At 41.4% G+C, this 12,472-nt stretch overlaps 1 protein-coding gene across 1 annotated transcript in view; it reads right to left on the bottom strand.

Moving 5' to 3' along the window:
- Positions 1 to 12,472, bottom strand: part of cfb (complement factor B) — a 150,349-nt gene that overhangs the window by 44,018 nt on the left and 93,859 nt on the right. Inside the window, exons 32-35 of the mRNA XM_062969325.1 lie at positions 11,681 to 11,760; positions 8,679 to 8,785; positions 6,120 to 6,252; positions 4,248 to 4,297 (exon numbers count right to left, since the gene is read on the bottom strand). Of these exons, the coding sequence (XP_062825395.1) occupies positions 4,248 to 4,297; positions 6,120 to 6,252; positions 8,679 to 8,785; positions 11,681 to 11,760 (370 nt within the window). The remainder of the gene's footprint in view (positions 1 to 4,247; positions 4,298 to 6,119; positions 6,253 to 8,678; positions 8,786 to 11,680; positions 11,761 to 12,472) is intronic.

Here is a 12,472-nt window from a genome sequence, read left to right as displayed (position 1 = left end):
GAAAACGCAAATGCTAGAATGCTGGAGTCAAGTGACTGCATCCTTAAAGGAAGCACACAAAAAGTATAAAGCGTTCGCAGACAGAAAGAGGGTGGAAGGCGATAAATTAGATAAAGGAGATCTAGTGTGGTTAAGTACCCAAAACATCAAATTGGGGCTACCTTCAAGAAAACTGGGCCCCAAATATATTGGACCATTCAGAATACAGGGTGTTATCAATGAAGTAACTTTCCAGTTGGCATTGCCAAAAAGTTTAGGGAAAATACACCCAGTATTCCATCGCAGCTTACTGAAAAAATATATGGGGACTTTGGACAAAATGGACACATAGAGTTATTGTTTGATTTGTTTCAGAACTATGATGAAAGAAGAACCGAAGAGGAGGACGAAGAAAACGAGGGCGCCATGTCATGGAGCCAGATCCCAGGGCTGAATTTCCAAGCCCTGAATCTGACTTCATAACATAAACAATCTTGCAAGCACCTGGCGGGAGAAGATAAAATGAGCCTGGGAACTCAGGGTTGAAAGTATAAACAATTATAATTGATGTAGTGTGTGGGAATGGTAGTAATGTGATCCAGGGGGTGGGATTTGATGATGATATTTGCGTGTGGTATTACGTTGCATCAGAAGTGATAAAATTAGATGTATGTAAACATTAGGTCATTCTCGACTTTTCCAAAGTCATGTATTCTTCAATAAAGATTGGATTTGAGAGCAGCTATCTTTGATCTGCGTTCAGACTGGTCCTTTGAAGTGAGTCTGACACACTGCCATATAATCCAGTTCAAATCCTAAGTGAGGCCTAACTGTGCCTGTCCCCTGGGCTGAGTAGGTTGCTAGGAGACCAAGTGGGCGGAGCTTAGCCTTCAAACTGGCAGCAATTGGATAAAAACTATTATTACTCTCCCTCTAATTAGGACTTTATTTTTCTTTTCTTTTTGTTGTATCAACCTAGAGCCGTGGATAATGGGTTGTTTTGTCAAATTTCGAGGTTGGGGGGCCTGTAGTTTTGTTGTTTTGTCCGCTGCCCTGATGCCATCACTCTTTTATATATATAGATAACGGCATTGAATGTTTGCCATATATGTACCTGTAACCGCTCTGAGTGCCCTCGGGGAGATAGAGCGGAATATAAATAAAGTACATTATTATTTTATTGTATGACACAGCAAACAAGATAGATATGCTGGATTTCGTATCACAAAATCACAGGTCGAACACTTCCCATGTGTCTAGGACTGTGTGATGTATTATTATTATGTATTATTATTATACATAATAATATACAACAGCTAGCCTGACATGTCTGTTCTTATTGTCATTTTAAAGCAAATTGTATTGTTTTAATTTATTTCTGTAAACCGCTCCGAGCCAAATTGGGAGTAGCGGTATAGAAGTCCAATAAATAAATAAATAAATAAATTATTATTGACTGAATAGAACTACAACTCTCAGCATTCCACAGCATTAAGCCCTGGCTGTTGAAGTGGTGTCAAATGGTGTAGATCAGGCATGGGCAAATGTGGGCCCTCCAGGTGTTTTGGACTTCAACTATCGGCTGTTAGGAATTGTGGGAGTTGAAGTCCAAAACCCTGGAGGGATGAAGTTTGCCCATGCCTGGTGTAGATGCACCCTTTAGTTTGGTCTGTCAAACTCAGACTGTGTTTTGGTTTTTCTCCACCCTTTGCCTGCATAAGATGAAGCATTTGTGTTTGAAGAAACAGGTAGTACGGCTCTATATGAATGACTTAGGGAAATTGGAGCTGAGAACGGATGTGTATATCAAAGTAAATGTTTTCACTGTGCACAGTAATATAAGTGTGATTCCAATTGTTTTATCCTATGGAATCTGGGATGTAATAATTCAATGGTGGAATTATAGAATGCTAGAATACTCCACTAATATAATCTATAGCAGCAGCACTCTCTGGCACAGAATTTTAAAGTATTTTGCAAAATTATATTTCTGTCAGGTGCGGACTTGTCTGTTAAAGAAGAAATGAACTGCTATAGTAGTGCAATGTGAATACATGTCTTAATCAATCGAACAAAATAATAGCCAGGCAAACATTCTTCTTGCCTTCTTTGGGTCTTCTTTCACTAGACCAGGGGTCCCCAAACTAAGGCCCGGGGCCCGGATGCGGCCCATCAAAGCCATTAATCCGGCCCCCATGGCACAAGGGCAGAAGGGGGTTGGGCTAAATGACCCAAGGGGTCTCTTCTTCTCTTACAACCCTTATTATTAATATTAATATTAATATTGAGGCTAGGAGGCCATCTGTCAGGGGTGCTTTGCTTGTTCTTTCAGTGCACAAAGGCAGAAGGGGGTTGGACTCAATGGCCCAAGGGTCTATTATTATTATTATTATTATTATTATTATTATTATTATTATTATTATTATTTTATTGTATGACACAGCAAACAAGATAGATATGCTGGATTTCGTATCACAAAATCACAAGTCGAACACTTCCCAAGTGTCTAGGACTGTGTGATATATTTTCGGATGATGCGCGCAGATCCCAGTAGGATGGCCTTTTGCAGTTATTATTATTATTATTATTATTATTATTATTATTATTATTATTATTATTATTATTATTATTATTATTGACATTGAGGCTGGGAGGCCATCCATCAGGGGTGCTTTGCTTGTTCTTTCAGTGCACAAAGGCAGAAGGGGATTGGACTCAATGGCTCAAGGGATCTCTTCCAATCCTCATTATTATTATTATTATTTATTATTATTATTGCTCGGTGGCCAACTATAGTCCGGCTCTCCAACGGTCCAAAGGATCGTGAACTGGCCCCCTGTTTAAAAAGTTTGGGGACCCCTGCACTAGACGGTTATGTCACTTGCATACCATTTTTCACTTTCATGACTCCATCCTTCTGAAGCCTGGGATGTGGAGTTTTACAAGGTATTTGCAATTCCAGTTTCTCAGATACCACAGGATGGAGCCATGGCAGTAGCATCCAAGGCCCAAATTAATGTAGTGCAAAAGATGCCTTTAAGTAACAACTTCTGCAGTCTCGAGACTTCCTTCTAAGAAATTACCTGTTGTCCTTTTATGTCTCCAAAAGCAAGCAAACAAACTCAGTTCTAGATGCTTTTGTAATCAAATTAATGTTGTCGAAGGCTTTCATGACCGGGGTCACAGGGTTGTTGTATGTTTTCCGGGCTGTATGGCCATGTTCCAGAAGTATTCTCTCCTGACATTTCGCCCACAACTATGGCAGGCATCCTCAGAGGTTGTGAAGTATGGAGAAATTAAGCGTAGTTTCTCCATACCTCACAACCTCTGAGGATGCCTGCCATAGATGTGGGCGAAACGTCAGGAGAGAATACTTCTGGAACATGGCCATACAGCCTGGAAAACATACAACAACCCCAATCAAATTAGTTCTTATCTTCTGATCTAGCTTGTCAAAGGGGATTTACAGAAACAATGAACAGCTATTTTTATTTGACCGTCTCCATTGTTATATATTTTCTGGGGTTAAGGGAGCAGGACCCCTGCGAAAATGGAAAACCTATCAATTAAGAAATGCTATTATTTTAAAATCTCAATGACTCTATATAAGGCCCCTTCTATATTGCCATATAAAATCCAGATTATCGGCTTTGAACTGGATTATATGGCAGTGTGGACTCATATGATCCAATTCAAAGCAGATAATGTGGATTATTTGCTTTGATAATCTGGATCATATGACAGTGTAGAAGGGGCCTAAGTCTGTAGTTCCCAAACTGCATTTAGCAGAACTCTGAGGATATGCAAAAGCATTTTGGGGGAATATTTTGAAACTCCTTTAAAACAACTTAAAAAAAAATATCTGTGCCGGAATATAAAGATCTTATAAAAATCCAATGTATTTCTGCTTTAAATATGAAATTTGAATCTGTACTATTGAATGACTATTGAGTAGGATTGATAGACATATAGCTGTCAGTAGCCAGAAAGGATATCTAAGCAATGCCACCTATCAACACAAATCAGATTTTTCAACTTATGCTTACACCAAAAATAAATTTAGGAGTAAGTTGGATGCTGGCCCAGATTTACGTATTTGGTTGTCAGCCATAAAGCTCAGTTTCAAAACTTTTGAAGTACAAAAGTGAAACCATTTCATTCGTCACTTTATTTTCCTGTACTAAAATAAATGTTTGTGGTTACATCCAATATTTTCTTGTACCAAAATAAAGGCATGTGGTTATTTAAGCAGTCAAGTCCCCACTCACCTGGATGTAACGCAGCCTTTTCTGAATTATGAGGGGACCACCAGAATCACCTGTAAGCAGAAAGAGAAAGGGAATTAAATGATTTTACAGTGGCTATTATGAGAAGCTCGGTCATCCAAAAAGGATGTAGTCACATCCAGATCCTCAGTGCAGTTACTCACACAAAAGTAATTCTTCTGCAACTATTCGAGTTAAATAGTTAACTCAAATATTTCAGTAGCTGCAGAAGTGGTACTTTGGTGTGAGTAACTGGTTAGAATAAAATAAGGACTACATTACAATAACAAGCCAGACAAAGCTGGTCTGCATTAATGCATTGTAGCATTAATGCAGTTTGATATTAGTTTTAATGTCATGGCTCAATGTTGCAGAATCCTGGGACACTCGATGTCATTCACTTGTATGTTTTTATTGCATACAGAGGTAGTTTTAAAACTTATACAACTTTGACGCTATATCCATTCTATGGGATTTTATAACTTTTGAGTAGTTTGAGAAAATGCAATGAAACGTTGCTAAAAAGTTTGAGATACTGCTATTAAACCATTATTTGTATTAGTTTTGAATAGCTTGAGATATTGCAATGCTGTCTATCCCTGACAATGCACCTGCTTTCTGAGGATGGATCTACATTGCCTTATATCCCAGTGGTGCATGGGTTAAATTGCTGAGCTGCTGAACTTGCTGAGAAAAAGGTCAGCGGTTTGAATCCAGGGAGTGGGGTGAGCTCCTGCTGTGAACCCCAGCTTCTGCCAACCTAGCAGTGCAAAAGCATGCAAACCTGAGTAGATCAATAGGTACTGCTCTAGCAGGAAGGCCAATAAAATTACATTAATTGAGGCATCAGTATGTTAAATGTTTTTGAATATTTACAGAACTAGGTATAGATCTATAATTATATATATTAATTTCACATGTGCATTTCCCCTGAAATGTTTGCAAATCCTCTCTATATGTGCATTTCCTTCCTGTAATATTTGCAAGCCCTAGAAATGTTTATTTCTATCTAGACATCTCGCTCTATATATGTGTGTGTGTGTCTGCATTTTCCTTGCAATATTTGCAAGCCTTATATATCTATCTAGACATCTTTCTCTATATATGTGTGTGTTCATTTCCCACTGTAATATCTGCAAGCCATATATATTCATATCTATCTATCTAGACATCTCTCTATATTTAGATAATTATATCTATATAGGATTTGCAAAGACTTGTAAACATATGAGGGGAAAATTCATATATAAAATAATGTATACATATAGATACAGATATGCAGGAACATGGAAATCTCTAGATATCTATCTATATCTATATCTATATATAGGATTTGCAAAGACCTGCAAACATATGAGGGGAAAATTCATATGTAAAATTAATGTATATAGATAGATAGATACAGATATATAGGTACATGGGGATTGCAAAAGCTTGCAGGAGAAAATGCCTATATATCTATAGGAGAGATGAACAAATATTGAAGTGGAAAATGTTTTTATAAGATTAATTTCTTTTTCCTGACTTGCAAGGACTCTGCTTTCCCTTTTCAGAACATTCCCTTGGTTAAGAGCAAGGGAGGCTTTGAAAAGTAAAACACTGATAAGGGAGAGTAAGAGGAGAGAGAAATATATCATATACTGCAAACAATAGCCTGTAGGCTCCTCTGTCCCGCTTTGATTCCATTATAAGCTGAGGGAGGTTTGTTCAGCTAATAAAAAGAGCTGAAAAACTTGGCTTATCTTCGGGTATATACGGTATTCTAGGATGCAACTTCCATGCCTGATGAAGTCTGACCTGAAGTCAACTTGTTAGTCATAAAAATGGGATCAGACTCCTTCCTTTCTAGAGAGGAATTAGACTGAAAGTGTTCACCTTTGCAAGTGTTTGGGTCCCACTCGGGATCGAAGCCCCCTGTGCAGAGGAAACGGTCTGTCACTACGTCTGCCACGTTTGTGACATTTTTGTATTGATCGGCTTTCTTGGCATCTTCCTCGCAGGCAAATTTCTGAGAAGGAAAGAAACAATGGATTGACTCAGACAGCGTGGTGCAGACAATGTAACCCCCAATGAACCTGACACCATATTTCAAAACAGAAATATTTCAAGGCTAAAAACGTAGCAAGCCGTTATACTATGTAGCACATTTTTTTGTTCCTGGGTTATAAATATCATCCCCTAATTGGTTCTATCGTAAAAGCATAGGAAAAGTTTATTAAGCTGCAGAAACCTTGATTTTGCCGAGACATCCTGCAGCACATTTTGCTTTAGTTTTTCAGTGAATTATCTCATTGAGTCTCAACTTATTCAACATAGTTTGTGGCAGCCACAAAAATGAAGTTTCTGGAGTAGAACTACTTTCAAAGTAAGTACTGCACATTTAAACAGGAAATAACACTTTCAAACAAGGAACAGATTTTTTTTTCAAATTTTGTTACACAGTGTTATTAAAATGGCTGAAGCAGTGTGTCATCTTTGCTTGATGACAGAAAGAAGCCAGTATTGGCACCAACCAGGGGTGCATCTACACTACTGAATTAATGCACTTGGACACACTGATAAGGGAGAGTAAGAGGAGAGAGAAATATATCATATATTGCAAACAATAGCCTGTAGGCTCCTCTGCCCCGCTTTGATCCCATTATAAGCTGAGGGAGGCTTATCTTTATGCTTCATCCTACAGAATCCTGGGAGTTGTAGTTTTAAAACCGGCTGTTAGGAATTGTGAAAGTTGGAGTCCAAAACACCTGGAGGGCCAAAGTTTGCCCATGTCTGCCTGTTGGGTTATCTAAGCAATCATGCATGCATTTTCAATGTGGGATGGTTTATGTAGTTAGTTATGTCTGTTGCTTAGTAACCTGACAAGCTGCATTCCAGAGTTGATGACACCATTTAGGGGTTTTTGCATATGAAATGGGAAATGGGTGTATCCTTTCTGGGGACACACAGGAAGTGATGTACAGATGCCTCTTCCTGTCTCTTCCTCTTTGCTCCTGACCATGCCATGCTGATGTTCCTGTATGTTAAGAGATATGTAGTTTCCTGAACTGTTTTTCTTTGGAACTGAGATGTTTTTGCCTGTATGACCATCATCATACAAGATTGTGAGTAAACATATTTTTGCTATTTTATTTGATTTCTCTGATGCTTATTTTATGCGCATGACTTTTAAAAGGGAAAGGGAGGCTGATATTTTGTCTTATTGTTTATTTTCTTTTTACCTCTGCTCACATAAACCCCTAGTCTTCTGCGTTTTTACTGCTCTGCACGAATGTTTAACCATATTGGAATCATAATCTTAACAGGTTATGAAAATATATTCCTATTACTGCCATAGAGGATACTCTCACCAGCTAACATAAAAAACTATGCATGAGGTATATAGGGAAGAGTCACATTCAAGTATTGAGTCTAAGCCATTTAGGGCTTTCTGTGTCATTACCAGCACTTGAATTCAGATGGGAAGCATATGGGCACCAAGTGTAATTATTTTAAAAGTGGGATGATATAGTTTCATTATGGGGAAGCAGTCAGCAGTGCTTCTGAGTGATCTTCAAGAGCAGCCATATACCAAGTGCATTGCAGTGGTCTGGTTAAGAATTGTGTCTGGTTTAATATAAAATAATCAAACTTCAACCTCAGAAGGGGAGTTCTTGCCACTTCTTCTGTTTGCAGAACATTTTGGGCAGATCATGGCCCCTCAAGAGCAAAAAAATAGGTCCCCAGACCTCCTGCAATTGTCCACCACTATTTTCTAATGCTCAGGATAAAATACTCCCATTGCAAATCTTTGTTGCTTTTGTGTTTCCTCTACTTTAAAAGTAAATAGCTGATTTAAGCCTGGGACTAGGAATCCAAGAGACTAGGTTCAAATTCTTGCATGTTCTTGGAAACCCACTGGAGGTCCATCTACAGTGTAGAATTAATGCAGTTTGACACCAAATGAACTGCCATGGTTCAATGCTATGTAATCCCAGGAGCTATCCCACCAGCATTCCCATCAACTCCCATGATTTCACAGAATAAAGCCATGGCAGTGACAGTAGCATCAAACTTGGGCAAATGGCACTCTCTTACTCTTAAGGGAAGGCAATGACAAATCTTGGAATAAATCTTGCCGTCAAAGTCCTATGATACAATGGCCACACATTGGAGTCAACCTGAAGGCACACAGCCACGAGAACAAGTATGTTGCTATTGAGTTGTATGTTTTCCTGGATGTATGGCCATGTTCCAAAAGTATTCTCTTCTGACATTTTGCCCACATCTATGTAGATGTGGGTGAAACGTCAGGAGAGAATACTTCTGGAACATGGCCACACAGCCCGGAAAACACACAACAACCCTGTGATCCTGGCCATGAAAGCCTTCAACAACACATATGTTGCTATTCCTCGTTCTTGCTAAAAATGGGTGCCCTGTTAAGGTACTCACCTGGTCCCCATTCTTGATCCGCACGGTTCTGCGACGCAGTTCTTTATTGTCATTGCATTCAGTTACGAAAAGAGAATTGACATTTGCAGTAGGGAGAAGTTCTTCCTCTGAGGAAAGCCAAGAATATTGTGTGAGTGCAGTGAAGCAAAATGGACCACAGAAGAGAGGCAGGGAATAGGGAGGCTGGGATCCTAGAAGACCCATGGTGTCCAACCTTACTGACACCATAGTGCTACACAATATGTCCAATCCACATATGAGAGGAAGCCATGCTAATATCTGCCAGTGGTACTACTGGAGAGGGTGCAGAATGCAGACTGCACTGTGTGATATCATCAGAGGGAGTAACACTCAAATTATAGACTATTTTTTTGTTCAGTATTTCAGCAGGAATTTAGTACCCCTGATAGATGGTCATCTACCCTATTTAAAAGTCTCCAAAGGGGCCTCCACCACTCTGAGGCAATGAGTTCCACTGTTGAAATGCTCTTATGGTCATGAAGGCTTTGGTCGCCTTGGTGGATGACCTCCGCAGGGAGCTGGACAGGGGGAGTGTGACCCTGCTGGTCCTCCTGGATATCTCAGCGGCTTTTGATACCATCGACCATGGTATCCTTCTGGGGAGGCTCTCCGGGATGGGGCTCGGGGGCACGGTTCTGCTGTGGCTCCAGTCCTTCCTGGAGGGTCGTTCCCAGATGGTGAAGCTGGGGGACACCTGCTCGGACCCCTGGCCATTGACCTGTGGGGTTCCGCAGGGGTCTATTTTATCTCCCATGCTATTTAACATCTACATGAAACCGCTGGGAGAGGTCATCCGGAGTTTTGGAGGGCGTTGCCATCTCTACGCAGATGACACGCAAATCCACTACTCCTTTCCATCTGACTCCAAGGAAGCCCCTCGGGTGCTGAACCAGTGCCTGGCCGCTGTGGCGGACTGGATGAGGAGGAACAAGCTGAGGATCAATCCTGACAAGACAGAGGCCCTCCTGGTCAATCGTGCGTCGGATTGGGGTATTGGGTGGCAACCTGTGCTGGACGGGGTTGCACTCCCCCTGAAATCACAGGCCCGCAGTTTGGGGGTCCTCCTGGATTCAGCGTTGACGCTTGAAGCACAGGTGTCGGCGGTGGCCGGAAGGGCCTTTGCACAACTCAAGCTTGTGCGCCAACTGCGACCATACCCCGTGAAGTCTGATTTGACCACGGTGGTCCATGCCTTGGTTACCTCTAGACTGGACTACTGTAATGCGCTCTACGTGGGGCTTCCCTTGAAGACGGCCCGGAAATTACAATTGGTCCAACGCTCGGCTGCCAGATTAATAACGGGATAAGTTACAGGGAGAGATCCACTCCCCTGTTTAAGGAGCTCCACTGGCTGCCGTTCATCTTCCGGTCCCAATTCAAGGTGCAGACTATAATCTATAAAGCCCTAAACGGTTTGGGACCCACCTACCTCCGTGACCGTATCTCCTTCCATAAACCTGCCCGATCTTTACGATCATCCGGGGAGGCCCTTTTATCACCACTGTCTTTATCCCAGGCCCGCCTTGTGAGTACAAGGGAGAGGGCCTTTTCTGCTGTGGCCCCCCGATTATGGAACTCACTACCTACTGAAATTAGGCAAGCTCCCACGCTGTTAGCTTTTAGGAAAGACTTGAAAACATGGCTCTTCCTCTGTGCCTTTGGTGAGTAATTTCTGTTATTTCTGTGTTACTCCCACCCCGAACATCTATCCTCTAGATTTCCCCACTTCCATATGTCCCTGCCCGCAGTGGAGTACCCCTATGTCCCTCTCACTCCAGGTTTTATCTTTGTGTTCACGTGGCCTGCCCTTGTTTTACTGTTTTTTGATTTCTTGATGTAATGCCTATTATCATTTATTGTATTTTTAATGGTGCTATGATATGTTGTTTTATATTTTGTTATATTGTATTGCTCTGGGCATGGCCCCATGTTAGCCGCCCCGAGTCCCCGTTGGGGAGATGGTGGCGGGGTATAAATAAAGTTTTATTATTATTATTATTATTATTATTATTATTATTATTATTAATGATCAGAATACCTCCTGTCATTTGAACCCACTGCTGCCCTGGAGTCCTGGTCTCCAGGGCAGCAGAAAACAAGGCTGCTTCCTCTTCCTTAAACATGTCAATCAGGTCTCCTGACTCATTCCAAATCTTTCACAAGCATTGTTTTATTGCATGTGAGCTGCTATCCCGCAGCATTTCTGGAACATGGGATAACAGCTCCTTACCATCATGGTGATGGGCGACATCACATAGCTATTGATGTAACCTGATTGTGACACTGTGGCAGTGCAAAGGTGCACTTTCAGGTGGGCAGCATAACTCCGCTCTCCCACTGTGTTGCTTCCCCTTTTGCTTGTATTTTTTCCCCATTTCATTTTATTTTTAAGACACTTTGCACTTGCAAAGTCTCAGGACTAGTATGGCCAGGGGTTATTGACGGGTTTCATGTTGGGGAAGTGGTGGACTGGTGTTGTGTATCACATTGTACTATGTGATATAGACTGGATAGTCCTGCTGCTGTGCAGGTTTGCCACTTCCGTGTGATAAAGTCCTTTTCTCACTCCTTTCATCAGAGCTCCCAGTGGTGCAATGGGTTAAACCCTTGTCCCAGCAGGACTGACTGACAGGTCAGTGGTTCGAATTCAGGGAGAGTGGGTGATCTCCCTCTGTCAGCTCCAGCTCTCCATTCGGGGACATGAGAGAAGCCTCCCACAAGGATGGTAAAACATCAAACATCCGGGCGCCCCCTGGGCAACATCCTTGCAGACAGCCAATTATCTCACACCAGAAGTGACTTAAAGCATCTAGCAGTATTTCAAGTCATTCCTGACATGAAAAAAAAAAGCTCCTTTCATTGTCATCACCACCAGCTCCTTGGAAAACCAGCAGGTTGGTTTCTCAAGTCCTTAAAAGGGGGCACTCAGAAGTGATTGAGTCCAACAAATCAATCAAAAATGAAACACACGACTCTCTTACCATGGTCCCTGCAGGTGGTCTGAGGATGGGGCTTTCTCAGAGCTCGGGTGGCTCCTTCTGTGCAAGGTAGACAGATAGGCCTGTGCATTGGGAAATGCAAAGCAGAAATTAGGAGAGATGGCAACATAGAGGGACATGGCCCAAGTCTTGCATCATTATTGTTTAGGAAGTATTAACTTTTTCAAGTTCACAAAAGCAAACAACACACATGAAGCTTCTATTCCCAAATATACTGCCTTGGGTCATCTGCAAGGCACCTCAACAAACTATAGTTAACATTGGCTGCATCAACAAACATTATGGGTTATGTTTATGTCTGAAAAGCAGGCACTGTGTGTGCTGCCATCAGCCACAACTGGCTTCCTCTGTGGAAATATGTAGCAATAATCTCCACCCATTGGGGACTTGAATGGAAGGATAGGGGAATAGCTGCTAAGCAGGGCAGAGTTTAATTTCAGCATATTTTTCCTGCAAGTATTTCTTATACCTGTCATCATCTTTATACATGCCAGGTATGCAAAGATGAAACCCAGAAAGCAGTACATTAATTGCAAAATTATCCATGCTAAACAGGATCAGGTCTGGCTAATATTTGGAACGGTGACCACTAGGGAATACCAGGAGTCATAAGCTATATTCAGAGGAAGGCACTTGCAAAATACTTTAGAGTTTCAAGTGGGAAAATAATTGCTTTCTAAATAACCAAACAACAGCACTGGGAGAACAGTTGTGGGATAAACTGAAGACAAAGAGGGGACGAATGCAGGGAAAATGCAATGCAGACCAACCCTC

This window comes from Anolis carolinensis, chromosome 2 (assembly GCF_035594765.1).
Source record: "Anolis carolinensis isolate JA03-04 chromosome 2, rAnoCar3.1.pri, whole genome shotgun sequence".
In the NCBI taxonomy this organism is placed as follows: Eukaryota; Metazoa; Chordata; class Lepidosauria; order Squamata; family Dactyloidae; genus Anolis; species Anolis carolinensis.
The sequence above is the reverse complement of the archived record's forward strand: the minus strand, read 5'-3'. Positions and strand labels throughout refer to the sequence as shown.